Below are 15564 nucleotides of genomic sequence, written 5' to 3' on the forward strand. Positions count from 1 at the left end.
GTCCAATACATTTCATAATACTTAACAGGCTGGGAGAGTCCTCCTGTTTGGAGGGTTGAGATGAGCTAAAATAAAATGTGGATCATGGTGACAGAAACCAGGGGGACTATCTCATTCGTGTGGGAGAAAACACTAGCGTGGGAGCACATCACAAGCAGTACGATGCGTTTATGTTTTGTTCTGATTTTCTGTAATGACATCCAGCACAGGCAAACCCACAGAGACAGTCACGGGATTCCTAATTACCTAGGGGCAGGGCAGGGGAGAGTAAGGAACTCGGGAAGCTAACACGAGTACGAGAAGAAAATGTTCTGAACGGATGACCCCACAATTCTTCACGATTGACCAGTTAAATTGTATATGTGACGTATATGCCAATAAAACTTTTAAATAAGAACAGTAGGATGTAAGATTATAAACCACCTGCCATCAAGTCAAGCCTGACCCGTAGCGACTCTCTGCTCCGTAAGGTTTCTGAGGCTGTCATCGCTGCAGGAGCAGAGCCTAGCCTTCCTCCAGCAGAGCAGCCCAGCTCTGAACTCACCACGAGACCAAGCTCTACTCTGGATGCACGATGACGGAAAGTAAGCTGGATCAAGATACTAATCAATTCAAGAAATTCAGATGCTGGGACTGAGGTGCTAATGGGGGGAGAGAAGAAAAGTGTGGAAAACGAACAAGGTAAAGAAGGCACTTCGTCTCCTGAACTACACGCAGAGCATCACTCTGCTCTTCTCAGCTCCATTTCCTCTCAAAAATCTCTTCACTGTTAGTGAGCGAAAATTCACATTTACAAGGAAGCTTAAAAAAATCCGTGTTAAAATGTAAAAGGTGATGACATTTCCCATGAACTTTTAGAAGCCCCCTCATAGTCCAGGACTCATCTCCTGTTTCTTTTACCACTTCTACCTGTACTCTTAAATTGGTTTGATCAAATCAATGAAATTGATGTTGTGTTCTCCCCCCCCATGAACCCTTCATAATTTAAAAACTATTATTTTGTCATATCTTATACTGTCCAACTTCTCCCTTCACCCAATGATTTGTCTTCTATGAGATTACACATTGTGACAATTTCAACTTATCTATGAGTTCATTTGACAAACTATTTAAATACCAACTAAGTTCCAGCCACTCTATACAAGGGAGTAGAACAAAGTCCTGTTCTGAAGGATTATACTCTACTGGGGCGAGAGAGGAGTGGCGAGGGGGAAGACAATAAATACGTAAAAAGAGCAAATGGTGATATAAATGAAGAAAAATAGCAGGATAGGTGAAGGTAAGCAATGTTGGTAAAAATGCTAATGTATGGTTATATACATACATATATATGAACAGATAAATCAAGTGAGAAAAAGAGCCACAGAGCTAACTATTTGGGAGCCATAAAGCTGATTGTAGCTTTAATGCAGAGAAAACAGCCAACGTAAGCCAGAAAGGTGAGCTTACACAGGACCTTATAGGCCACAGAAAGGATTTTGGGGTTTATTGAAGGGGATGGAAGTTATTAGAAGATTCTACACAAAGAACGACAAAACCTGACTTGCATTTTAAAGATCACTCTGCTGCACGTGGAGAACAGACTGAGGAAGGCAACACGGAATCTGGGAGCACAATCAGGAGGCTATGGCAACAATGCGGAGCTCAGGGATGACGCTGGCTCAGACCAAAGGAGTCAGTCGACATACCAAGAAGCAGGCAGACATTAGCTATATTTGAAGATGCACAAAGCAACAGGAGTTCCTCCCCCGGAAAACTGTGGATGAAAGGCAAAGAAGGTGTTAAAAATGAACCCTATAATTTTGCCTAGTCAGTGGAAGAGGAACTCTTACATACAAAAGAATTTTAGAAATTCAAAATAAACACTAAAAAATGTAAAAGTCACTCTATTAATAATGCAGCTAAACACTGTCTTTGTATTAAGGGATACATTTTCTAAAACAGAAATATTTTGTCTCTTACAAATTTTTCTTCTAATGAATACAGGCATGGCTGCAAAGCAATCTAAATAAAGAAATGTCGAGAGATGCGTTTCACAGAAACAGAGATAGTGATATTTGCCGCCACATAGGCCATTGATGGCTAATTCTCCTCAACACAAATCTTACCAATTTGAAGTTAATCTTAATCATTTGTTTCAGTGCTTTAAATCCCCATTCTCCTTTTTCACCTTCAAGTTCCAAGACCTTAAAAGAGAAGAAATTTAGTTCAAATTGAATACTAAATTTGCCATTTTCCAATGACAACTTTGGTAGTTACATACTTTCACGTCAAGTTGATAGACAAAAGTGTAGGGGTGGAGTCTAGCCTATCAATCAGGTCGCAGCCTGATGATACCTCTTTGTGGGCGTGACCTTTCCATAAGGAGGGTCCTGGGAACCTCCCACCCTCTCTCTGCCATCACCTTCCTGCTGACTGACTCTGGTTGCTGCAGACCTTGTGATGTGGCCACTGCCACTGGATGCTCACAACTTTGCACCCACTGGCCTATGATCTTCCTGCAGTGTGCATCAGTGCATGTGGCTGCGTGAGTCTGAAGAGGGACGTACGGTCTAGTATCGGACTTAAGGACTAGTGCTGGACTTATGGACTTATCTGGACTGGGCTGGGATGTTTGCTTGATATAGAATTACTTCTTGACATAAAGCTTTCTTACACGTTATGCGTGTCATTGGATTTGTTTCTCCAGTCAACCCGGCCTAACACAACAACTAATGTCTAGGTTTTGAATGAATTTTACTTCACATGCCCACAAGATATTTCTGGGATATAAAATCACTAGAGATTTTTTCCCCATCTAAAATACTGTTTACAAACGAAAACAAAACCCCACAACTTTAAGACAGAATCAACTGGAGAGAAACATGAACCTTTTGGAAACTGCTTAACGCTGCTTTTGGGTCATCTTCCTTTAATGCTTTGGAATTGTAGTACTGATTTTCCAAATCCACGTTTGGCTCAGAGTTACTATCTTCTGAGTATTCCTGTGTATTGAAAAGAGAAATGAAAATGAAAAAGAAACCCACATATCACACTGTAAAGAGTGGCTGTTGTTAATGTGGGAAAACCATATAAATGTACAAAACAAGGCAATCTTGAATACATAAGTAAAATGCCAGTGATATTAACCATTATGAAAAACGTTAAGTGGGTAGAACAGGACCATATTGTATCAAAACTGTTATTCCTATACAATGAATACAAACAAAGGCCAAGAATGAATATAGGCTAATACTCCAATTCTAGTTAACCTTTTACTGGGCATGGAACTTGAGAAAAATCTAATTATTTACTTTTAGTTCTGGAACCTAATTTTCTCTATTTCCTAAATCCCAATTTCAATATTCTAGCATGGCCTACATACCTGAGATGACAGTCCACAATGACAAAGAGGTTTAGTGCTTACTAGAGCATTTCCTTTTGTAAACGAAGTGTCCTCCTTTAACTCACACAGCAAATTAAAGCTCGAGAGGGTTAGTATGAAAATAACATATAATGTTTGTATAAAATATGGACATAAGTTAGTAGGAATATTTTCCTTTTCTGCATTACTCAACAGCTGCTTAACTATATTAACACACCTTAATAGTTTTATAACCAAAGAAAATAAGCAAAACAAGATGGATTTATAAAATTCTATGACATTTCTATTGCATACATTTAATTCTTAGTGAAAACCAGTATTGAACAATAAGGCAGAAGAGAAATATAAAATATATGAATTGTTTTGTAGAGCTGTGTATACATGAATTTAATAAAGCTCCAAGATATTCACTCTAATAATGAAGATTACAAAATATAAATGTATAATTTTGGAAATAAAAATATAGGTAAGAAAGCTGCACACACACACGGAGCATAACAAAAATCATTATTTTAGGAATATACAACACAATTTCCTTTCAACAGCAGTCATTAAAAGGGCAAATTTATGTCAAGAACAGTTTTCTAGAAATAAACACAAAAATACAAGAACAGTACTGCATTCATATTTCTAAACCTAAACACAATTAATAGACTTTCTGATAGATGTCTGACAATTTTGTAAAGGATCATAAAGGCCCAAGAGAGTAAGAGACACACAGAGTGGTTCAGTGTAAGGCAGTCTGAAACCAGGCCACATTATAACTGAGACAGTGCCTTTGCGCCCTCTGGAGGCTTTATGCTTGTGTGAGACAGGAAGGGGTGGCGCTCCTGAAGTTAGGTTTAACATGGAATTCCCTGGGAACTTTTCTCTTAAAATATGAAATAAAACTTGAGGCAGTAAATAAATTTCATAATCACTTAATTGCTTCTTAACTCCTCGTACTTCAGCTTTGACTATAATGAAACTGAGCAAGCTAAAAATAATTAAGAATAAGTCACTGTACAGAAAACAATGGTGATATGTGTGCATTGTGTTAAGAGTTGTATGAGCCCCTAATAAAATGTTTTAAAAAAAGAGAAAACAATGGTGTTTGTTATACGTGGTGTCTGAAATGGATCTTGAAAATGGGAGTTTATCCGCTACATGAAATGAGTAAGTTTTAAAGTACTTATATATAATAATCTATAAAAGCACATGCAGAAGGTAACTGAAGTTTGCTATTGCTTTCTATCACTGGCATATAACAATCTTCTTGGGGTAAATAGAGTAATTTTTATAAAATGTACATTATTTCATTATTGCCTCAAAAGCGAGCTCTTTAAGTTAAACAAGCAAACACAAAAACTATCAAAATCTGAGCTCTAGCAAATGTGTTCAATCTTGTCTATCTCGAGCTCCCCTCCTCCTCCTCATTCACTTCGCTGTAGCCAGCCTGGCCTGACCTTCCAAATGATTCTGCCATGTTTGCATGACACCCCTCTCTATCTGGTTAACTGTCGCACACTGTTTCAAATCTCAGCCATAATATCATTTCTTCAGGGAAGCTGGTTAAATTCTCGAAGTGTCCTTGAGTACAGAATTACAGCTTCACAACTTACTCTATCTACACCTTTGGAAATGTGGAACCCTTTTTTCCACCCTGCCTTATTTTGGGTCTCTGGTTGCTACGTGCTGGAATGAATTCATGGGCAGATTAGAGGTAGATCAGGAGATGAGTGGGGGACAAGCAGAGAGATACGCGTGGCAGCAGAAGGCGAAGAGTTGCCAGCAAAGGGTAAACAGAAAATGCTGTGTGAGGACTTAAAATGCGAGTAACCTCAACCACCTGGAAATTATGGTCAATTATAACCCTGCTGAAAACAACCATGTACATTTCCTGCTGTGTCTATCACATTTCCCTGTCCACACAACTACCGATTACAGTACAAAACTGTCCACCTGCGATGCATGGGGCCTCGCCTGCTCCAGATAGCACAGGGTTTTTAAGCTTTAGCTGCTTTAGCAAAATAAAAATCACAATTGAGACAAGATTTGATGCGCTATTATACAGCGAACAAAAAACGGCCCCATATAATGGGCCCCAATTCTTTTACTTCTCAGCAAGCTGAGGCTCATTTGGTCCACGCCAAAACTTGGGGATCATATCAGTGAAACGAATGTGCATGAATCGTTGAAAGGAAAACTGAATCAGATTTTTTTCCTTTAATTTTTTTTCTTTTACAATCAGCTTGACATTCAACATTGTATACACTTTTTGGTTTGAATTCATCCATTCCAATCACTCAATGTCCCATCACCATGTCTCCTTCCTCCCTGTGCTTGTTTCCACTCCTCCTCCTTTCCTAACCCTGCTGATCTTAACAGCTGATTATTCTAACAGGGGTGAACTCAAGTTTCAGACCCAAAGGACTACTCTGAGCCCACTAGTTTGTGGGTCCCACCAGGCTCTATCCAACCAATAAATTCGGATCTCTTTTATGACTTTGAATTCTATTCCACATTTTCCTCTCACTCTATATCCAGAACCTTCTAATGACATTTTCTTCAGTGCACTTGGTGGTAGCAGGTGGGGGCTGCCTGCTTTACACACAGGCAAAAGTGCAGCTCACTCCTGATACTCAACCCACTCACTGCTGTCCAGTCAATGCCGGCTCGAAGCAAGCATATAGATTCAGGTAGAACTGCCCCTATGCGTTTTCAAGCCTGTAACTCTTTACAGAAATAGAAAGCTCCATCTTTCTTCTGCTGGATGGGGCTTTTCTACTCCAGAAAAGACTGTCTCAGTTTTGGTCTGGACACACACGAGAGGTAGGCTTAACGTTAATCTTAGAATTCAGCCATGATCTAAGTCCTAGGTAACATTTGTGGTTTAGCCACTCACAACTATCTAAACTTTACGGAATTCCATTCTAATGGTGTAAATTAGAGCATCCTTGTATTTGTCCACGATAAGTCACAGTCCTGGGGCTCTAGTTCTAACACTCTCATCAATCTATTTAAGTGAGCCACCCAATGATATACCTCTCTGTCAAGTTTGAGAGCGAAACCCCAGAGGAAATTTCTATGTCCCACTAAGGCAACATGAGTTCATTCTAAGACTGAATGTATACATTCACTTTATTTATCCAAAATTTATGATTTTAAGTCAAAGTGAAAAGCCTTACATTTCTTTTATTCTACAAGCAAGAGCAGTATCCCGTTATCATTTTCATTACCCTTGTTTGGACTACTTTATGTTAAATGTACAGAGTATACTGAAGAAATAATCAATTGGTCTTTTTGTGGACCCACCAAAACTTATACCCCAAATCAATCATTTCCATGGAACAGTAACTTTAGTGGGCAACAGAATTATTCCAATGGAACCCCTGTAGATCAATAACACTTCCAAACTCTTCTCCGTGCCCGTTTTATCAGGGTCAGGTGCTCTTCATCTACAAAAGTGGGATCTAGTTCGAAGATCGAACGTGTTGAACAAACCTAGCTCTGAATATATTTTTCAACTAAACTCATTCAAAAGACAAAGCTTGGCTACCAGCTGAAGCTGTTAAACACAGAACAACCCCCCCCCCATGCTGCACACTTTCTAGAAACACTGAAAACAGGTCAAGTGCACATCAATAAACATAGTACACATATACAATCAGTGAGCAATGAGTAAATAAATTTAATACTTACATCATCACCTCTAAGAAAAATAAAACGCAAAATATAGAACAATATGTAGATGCCTACATTCTGCTTTTTAAAGAAAAGGATGTGATAAATGCCTATGGGGAGAAAAGGAAACTGGGCAGATGGGGAATAAGGAACTATCATTGCATACATTTTTATAATTTTGTTTTGAATCGTGGGCATGTATTACCTATTTAAATAGCTAGCTTAATCATGCTTCAGGTTTTAAGGACAAGTTTGTTAGTCTTAACATTTTTTTGAGCAGTGGCAATTACTGTAGAGTGCCCAGACCAAATGAAAGTAACTGTTCTCTGCACACTGCTGCTCTCTGCCTCCTGCCATAAAAATAATAGAAGTTCACTGTTTGGAAGAAGTAAAATTTTAAAACAAGGTTGAAAAAAAAAGATGGAAATAATTCATAATTTACTTCCAGGCCTTTTACCTATATTTTCTCACCCAACAAATAAGGCTTACATGGTCTTGCGCATTTTCCATCCTACATTTGTAGTAGACAGGTATTCATTGGACAGAGCCCTGGTGACTCATGCTTCCCCTCCTGTGGCCCTTGTGTGCATTCTCATGACAATGCCTCACCCAGAGAGGACCGGCAAGTACCACCCTCTACAGTGAGTGGTGGACAGAAAGGCACACAGACGTCAGATGGGTCAATAGAAGTTTGGGCTTATGTTACTTGGATGATGACTCGTTACAGAAAGTAACTTAAGCAAGCACAGTGAGGAGCATGGTCCAAGGAGCAGCAGAACAGAAAAAGCCTGGTGTCACCATCTGCGCCCATGAATCTAGTCAGAATGGAATATCCTAGTAATGGGAAGAGATAAACGCTCTTTTTAGTTTAAGTTAGTCTGACTTGCATTTCTGTCCCTTGTAACTAAGAGTCTTGACCAACATAATGCATTGAAAGCACTATATCATTGAGTACTCTATTTAAAGAAAACCAATGATTGGAAACATGTTGAAATGCTGATACATCCCATGCAATCCCATTGATACACCTAATGGACATTATGCCTAGTCATTTCCCGAGAAGCATTCCCCCACTACTGCTAACTTACACCTCCGATGACTACTTCCAAGTAGACAATGCCTGAATGGAAACATGTTACTTTTCTTAAAAGCCTAACTGTAATGTCTAATACCTTCATGAAGGCTACATGTACAATTCCAAATGTCTGTGCAGCACTGGAAACTTTTGCCCATACCATTAAACCAAGTAATTAATCACTTAAAATACCCAACTTATAGTTGTCAGGTAATACTACGCCATTGGGACAAGTGAGTTTCAGAGCAAAATTATACACTAACTTCACACTTAGCAGCATAGTTAGCGACTACAGACCAGGGCTTTCTGTGAGAGTTGGATGGGTAGTGTGCCCTCCCCCATTGCTCACAGCCCTCCAAAAAAGCACTCATGTAACTGGCTGCAGGAAGCTCCACACCATACCTGAACCGTCACCACAGCAACTCCATCTTGCCATCTTCCCACTAAGCAGCTGCCAGGACAAGGCCTTGTGCATAAGTGAGGGCCAGCTACTTAGGCCCAGCAGCAGAGGCTGCAGCTTGAATGACTCCTCCTCCCAACCTGGCAACATAAGCAGCTGGTGGTCCTGGGTCTCATACCCTCTCACAATCCTGGCCCTTCTCCCCTCCCTTTAGCTCCCTATTTAATGGGAAAGAGGGAGACTTTTTACTATTGTTGTAAATGTAAAATGTCCAAATAAATGAGTAGTAGTTGCCCAATACCAAGCTCCTTATCTACCCAATAGTTAACATGTTAGTTCTTACTGAACACAGAAATTCCTAAAGGCTATTCCTGTATCCTTGTCCCATGTTATTTCACCTACTGCTTCCTACTACCACTGGGTTTATTCTTTTTTAATTTGAATTGACCCTAAATTCTTTCCTCAAGATCTAAGCACCATTTTTCCATTTGCTAAATAAACCATCTTCTATGGTTATTTTGAACACAGAAAACAAAATTCCCAACACATCATTTATCCGCTGACTTGATTAAGATAGTGGCAAATGAAGAGATTTCTATAGAAGCCCTATAGAAAAAATGAGACTCATCTCCCTCCCCACTAAAAATGTAGTGAAAAACGTAGTATAATTTTGGGCATAAAAACTACACACTAGTAACATCTACTTACTAACTTCAGCTATGAGCTTGACAAAAGAAATACAACAGGACACAGACCTTGGTATTTAACCAAGTGGAATTACTATTACTTTCAGATCATTTTATTCCTTATAATACTTTAAAGGGATCTTATCCAAATACAGAACAAAACCAAATCTACTTCCACTAAATCAACTCCAACCCATAAACATCCCCTGTAGGGTTTCTGAAGGGATAATCTTTATGAAAACAGAGAAGGGGTGGTTTGAAATGCTGACCTTGCAGTTAGCAGTTCAAGGCTTATTCAACACTGCCACCAAAGCTACCTAAAACACCAGGGCCCATCTCCATCCATTGGGACCATGTTAACTTTTTGTCCCAAATAGGAACTCTGACTTAAGGAATTCCTAGGTACTATTGAATAACTTTTGGCATGATGCCAGTCTCTTAAATTCTAACTAAAAGAATCACATATTTCATACTAGAATAGCTGAAGTAGAATTACAATATTGTTAACTTATCAGTGGTGTAATTAACTTAATGAATGGTATTATAGTGGAGACTAGCATACAATCGATAAATCTGCAAAAGTAGTTTTTACCACTACCATCTCCCAATTGCCAGTTTACCTAAGACTACTAAGAAAAACTCCAGCTTCTACTGCTAATAAAAATGAAACATTGTACTGGAACAAACAGTTAAGTATGGAGAACTCTTCCACATTTCTGTTTCTTCTTCTATTAGCAAGGCTGTCCTCTCTTTTTCCTAGACACGGGGAACTTCTTTTTTTAGGGGAGAGGGAGAATAAAAACTTAGTTTTTGAAACAATTTTTACTTTTGCAAGTAGCAGCCTAATTAATTATTTCAACTAGACAGGGAAAGAACAAAACCAAGTAAAATTTGGAAATATGTATCACACTTTTTTGGGTAACAAATCCAAGTGGTATGGTCACCCAGCATCAGTCAAGTGTAGCAAGTCGATCAGCACCATTGTTCCCAACAGCATGTATTCACTTTTAGACTGTTTTTTCACAAAGCCACTTCACACTTTAACAGAATACAGTGCAAACATTTTTTATATGCAGTGGGAAAACTTTTGTGTGCTGTAGTGCAGTGATATGAAAGTGAACTTCCAAGATCTCTGCAACATGCCTACTTAGTATCTATCAATAAACTCATAAAAGATATGCTCTAACCAAGTGGTCCAAAATACTCTAACATGTTTTTAAAATTATATGATAGCAAATTTTCCAAATAAAGGATACATTAAAAAATATTGTTCTAATGGACCAATTCTGTAAACTCTAAATTCTTAAAAGAGGGAAATTGATCCTGAAAAAATGACTACTTAAAAAAGGAAGCAAAACAAAACTTTCTCTTTGGCAACATGAAATTATAAATTTTATGAATCAGCCTCCTTAAGTATTTAAAAAATATATAACGATTTGTGGAAATTGGTTAAGGAAGTCAGTTAAAAACTAATTTTTCTGACAACAAATAGTGTAGCTGTTATTAGATGTAATAATAAAGTTTTCACTACCTGACAGCAGATTGGAAATCTAGGTGACTATTTTAGAGACAGGCAACAGAATCCTGAACATTATTTCATCTCATTTTGTAGTATTGTAAAATCTTACACCTTTTTTTTGGGGGGGGGGGGCGCAGGGGGCTGGTAGTAGTTAGAAATAAAAAAATCTGTTAAATAACTATAGTCAACTTCATCATACTGTACATGTAAGCTGAACCCTTAATGGCTGGGAAAGAGGAGCTGTATTTAACACTATATTTAATTAAAATTCTTACAGAAATTGAGCCTTTCATAGGACATTATGATTCTCAGTTATTCCTTAGTGACAATTTTCAAATTAATTATAGAGCTAATAAAGTAAATGTAATCAATATTCTTCAAGAAAGACGTGAGCAAAAAGATTTTAAAATTCTAACAATATGCATTTGAATAGAGATCCAAAGCCCATCTGTAGACAATTAAACATCCCCTCATAGAAGGGTCCCAAGGAAGGGAAGAGCCAGCCAGGGTTCAGTAGAGCACCAACAAAATATACAACATTCTTCTAGTTCCTTAATGCTTCTTCAGCCCGACTATCATGGCCCCAGTCTTCCTTACACATCCAGCTACACCAGAGTATGTACACTGGCACAGGGAAGCGCTCTCAACACACCCCTCAGGTACAAAAATGGGAGTAGCCATACCATGAGGGTAGGAGGAAAGTGGGGGGGGGGAGGGGAAACCGATCGCTATGATAGGCATGACATATTACACGACCCTCTCACCATCCCACCCCCACTGCCAAGGGGACTAACAACAGAAACGTGTGTGAAGGGATACAGTGGATGGTATAAGATATGGAAATAATTATAATTTATCAAGGGTTCACGAAGATGGGAGGGTAAAGGAGAGAGGGAAAAAAAGAGGCACTGATATGGAGGGCTCAAATAGAAAGAAAATGTTTTGCAAATGACGATGGCAACATACGTACAAATGTGCTTGATAAAATTGATATATTAATTGTTATAAGAGCTATAAGAGCCCCCAGTAAAATGATTTATACAAAAAAATACACCTTTAAATATAACATTTTGAAGGTTACAAAACACCTTTAACATAAATGTATAAACAAGTAAACTAAAATACATACATAACACAGCCTACCTGTAACCTATTTGGCTTGGACAAATCAAAATGTAAGTCTGAAATCATAATCATAATCTGAACTCTACACTTAACTCGAAGAATTATAAAAATTTCCGACTCTCAAGTCATAGCAAGCATATTATCCGGTTCCGTCGAAATACCCAGTCTTTTGAAAAAGGGTGATTAACTAAAAATGATTGCCATCAGACGAGAATTTAATGCAACATACGGGTACTAACATCTTATCTGGCACTAAAAGGTCCCACAAAACATATAAACATAGCAAGGCTGATGAGAATTCTTTGTACAAGTAACTTTTCTTCGTTCCCACAAAGATCACCCCTGCCTTTTAAAAAAATTAAATAAATCATTTTATTGGGGGTTCTTACAAGAATCCACACATCAATTGTATCAGGCACATTTGTACATATGTTGCCAACTTTTTGAACAGCAACCCGGAACGTTTGGGTTTTTCTTTAAAACCTGTAAATTCGATCATGAATTTAACCTTGAATCTTTAATAGTCGCCATTCGGCTTGATAAATTCGTTAGTTTCCACACTGTTGATAATTTAAATTTTGAACACTGGGAAAATTATAAATCAAGGAAGAAGCTATCGAACCCCTTAAGAAAAAAACAACACAACAAAAACCAACACCCCAAAGAAAGCAAAACCACCTCCCTCAGCAGTTAACTTCCCTCCCTTCCCAGGTCAGCTATTTTGCTCGAAGCATCCCCAGCGGTGCAGTAGTTGAGTGCTCCGCCGCTAACCAAAAGGTTCGAATCCAGAGCTGTCTACGAGAGAAAGATGGGCGAGTTACCCCAGAAAGGTTACAACCCATGGGGCAGTTCTACTTTGTCCTCCAGGCTCGCTGACTCCACGACCATGGGTTTGGGGTTCACCTTTGCTTTGGGCGTCTTCCATCACCCGTTAGTCCAAAGCAAGACCAACCCTCAACTACATTTTTGGAGCACGTCTCCGGGAGATGCAAAAGTGGCGTTTTGAGTCAGGCCCGGGGGCACTAAGGTAAGGGTCTCTCAATTTCCAGCATTTCGCGAGTAAAGAAGGACCTGAAATGTTGGTGCCGACGGAGCCGACCCGGGGCCTAGACGGCTCGCCCAGGGTCAGAGGGGGTGGGAGGCACCCAGAGTTGGGCCTCTGGGACCAGGGGTGTCGGTCTAAACGGGGGGTACACTTGGACGTGGAGCGCAGCGCCCAGGACCACCGACGCTGCCGCCTTCACCCTCCCCTCCCCCATACCGGGGAAGCAGGGTCCGGGCCCGGTGCGCGAAGCGGGAGGAGGTAAACCCGTCCTGTCACCGCACCGGGAGAGGCTGGGAGACGCACACGCTCCGCGGAGAGAGGCCGCGGCGGGCCCCTGCCCTGACCCCGAAAGTCAGGCGCCGCCTCCCGCCCCAAGGTTCCGCTCCCTGCGCCTCACCAGGTCGTAGTCCTCCTCATCATCGCACATGAAATCATCCTCCATGTCAGACATCTTGGCCGGCCGGAGAGGAGGGGGGCGACGGGGGGGAGGAGAAATTGGAGACAACCCCTTCCCACAATCCTCTGCGGCGCACAGGCGTCCCTCCCAGCTCCTCGCTTTCCCGTCGCTCTGATTAGTGCGCTGAAGATGCCCTCCCGGAACGAATGTGCGCCACTCAGCGCGGAATCAGCACGGCCCCAAATCGGGAGCACACCACCCGCTCTTCCTGAGAGACCGTTGGTGCCTTAGCAACCAGCCTAGCAACCGCAGAATCCTCAGGGGCCCCAGGCGGAGGCGGGCTCTGCGGCGTGCAAGCTTGGGGCTTCGGAAACCTCGCCCAGCGCCCGGTGGGTGTCCAGCCTCCCCGGCTCGGGGACGGTGTTCTCCCTCCCCTGGGACGTTGGAGTCAGCGGCTTCTCTGGGGATAGGCTGACATGCCCGTATTATATGACAGGTAGTCGTCTTCCTGCCTCATTATGTAAGTTGCCGCCCACACGCACCTGGAGATAGGTGTCCCCGTACTGTGGGGAGACCTTTCCAGCAACACATTTTGCACGCAATGTTTGTTATGTTGGTGATTAGTACAACGGTTCTGTGACCATTGTTTAGGAAGTAGGTTAAGCATCCCCCAAACGAGGCCCCCACAAGTCTTACTCCGTTTTTTCACCTAGTTACAAGTTGACTTTTACTCGCCGTCTCGTAAAAGCTGACAGGTTTTTGTTTCTGATGCAGCAAGCACAAAATCGCTAGCAGAAGTTGAAATTAAAAAAAAAAGAAAAGAAATTAAAGCAACAAAACCTGACTTTCAAATAGCATTTTCTGTATAAACTTCTAGCTCTCTCCACAAGAATCCCTACGTTTTAATAGTTAACGTATAAGCAATTTTGAATTTTTCTTGTACCTAGTTATATAGTAGGAGCACTGGTGGTATAGTTGTTACTGTTGGATTGTGATCCGCGTGGTTGGCAGTTCAAAACCACCAGCCGCTCCAGAGGAGAAAGACTGAACTTTTTACTCCTGTAAATAGGTATGGCCTGGGAAATCCACAGGGGGACGCTGAGAGTCACCATTGATGACTGTGAGCTCCGTTTGAATTTATGTAGTTGTATAAACCCAAACCCAACTCGCTGCCATTGAATGGATTCCACCAACTCATAACTGCCCCTCTGAGTTTCTGAGACTGTACCTCTTTACAGAAGTAGAAAGCCCAGACTCTCACCTGAGGAGGTAGCAGCCTAATGGAACAGCAAATAGAATGATGATTTTAATGACAGTTGGTAATCTTTTTCTTGAGTATAACAACCATTGCTCCCCAAATCAAAGCCATTATCACTCTATATTTAGGATGTTGTGAAAAGAAGACTATCTTAAACAGTTCTACAGCTTAAATAAAATTGTCACGTTAATTTTTGCTCAGGAAAATTTCCAAGAAGAGGTACAGACTAGATTTACTAGTAGTCCGTTTACTTGTTATTTTTGGGGCCATAGTTCTTAAAAGCCATATTAATAGCAATCTTACTATCTTATCTGTAAATACAAATATATTTCCTAATTGGCTTTCCCTCTTAGTATTAAGAAAAATTTCAAAATGTACAGAAAAATGAAAATAATAACCAACTAAACACTTATATACCCACAACCTGCTTTATTGTGTATATGCACCTAATAAAGCAGGTCGGGGTATACGAGTTTATATATTTATATATGCATAAATATATATCCCATATATGTCATATGTAGTATTCCTGAATCAACTTAAAGTAAAATTCCCCTTCCACATGAATTCATCTACAAGTATCTCCTAAAAAAGGGCATCCTTTTATGTAATTACAATATCATTATTAATGAATAATTTATTAATATCAATACCATTCCATATTAAAAACTCATTTATTGCATATAGAACTTTAAAATCAGAATAGTCTTTAATGATCTCTTTAAATGCCAAGACTTCCCCACATGGTATTTCACTAGGTTATAATTTCCCAAAGCCCACATCAAAGATTCCAATTTAAATAATTATATATGTATATATATGTTTATTTATTTCTTCTTTTGTATTTTGTCTTTTTCTTTCCTCCTGCACACTATCATGTTTGCCCATTGTTCACCTCTCAGTAATTCCTCTCAGATACAATTCTATTGATAAAACACTACCAGAAAAGCCACATCCTTTTTGCCACCCATTTTAGAGCCCCTCCTGCACCCCTTTACCGGTCTTTATTGTCTCACGCTCTCCTCCCTGCCA

The 15564-nt window shown here is 40.0% G+C and overlaps 2 protein-coding genes across 3 annotated transcripts in view; one reads left to right on the top strand and one right to left on the bottom strand.

Moving 5' to 3' along the window:
• The window catches only part of COPS2 (COP9 signalosome subunit 2), a 30051-nt gene extending 16685 nt beyond the window's left edge, over positions 1–13366 (bottom strand). For both annotated transcript variants that reach the window (XM_075530527.1, XM_075530526.1), the window contains exons 1-3: positions 13275–13366; positions 2871–2984; positions 2109–2186 (exon numbers count right to left, since the gene is read on the bottom strand). In XM_075530527.1, coding sequence (XP_075386642.1) covers positions 2109–2186; positions 2871–2984; positions 13275–13328 — 246 coding nt within the window. In that variant the 5' untranslated portion in view covers positions 13329–13366. The remainder of the gene's footprint in view (positions 1–2108; positions 2187–2870; positions 2985–13274) is intronic.
• A 289-nt stretch (positions 13367–13655) lies between these two features.
• GALK2 (galactokinase 2) overlaps positions 13656–15564 on the top strand; it is a 175626-nt gene continuing 173717 nt past the window's right edge. Inside the window, exon 1 of the mRNA XM_075531291.1 lies at positions 13656–13794. The gene's annotated coding sequence lies outside the window, so the exon portion shown is untranslated. The remainder of the gene's footprint in view (positions 13795–15564) is intronic.

The sequence above is a fragment of the Tenrec ecaudatus genome, chromosome 14 (genome assembly GCF_050624435.1).
Source record: "Tenrec ecaudatus isolate mTenEca1 chromosome 14, mTenEca1.hap1, whole genome shotgun sequence".
NCBI classification, from domain to species: Eukaryota; Metazoa; Chordata; class Mammalia; order Afrosoricida; family Tenrecidae; genus Tenrec; species Tenrec ecaudatus.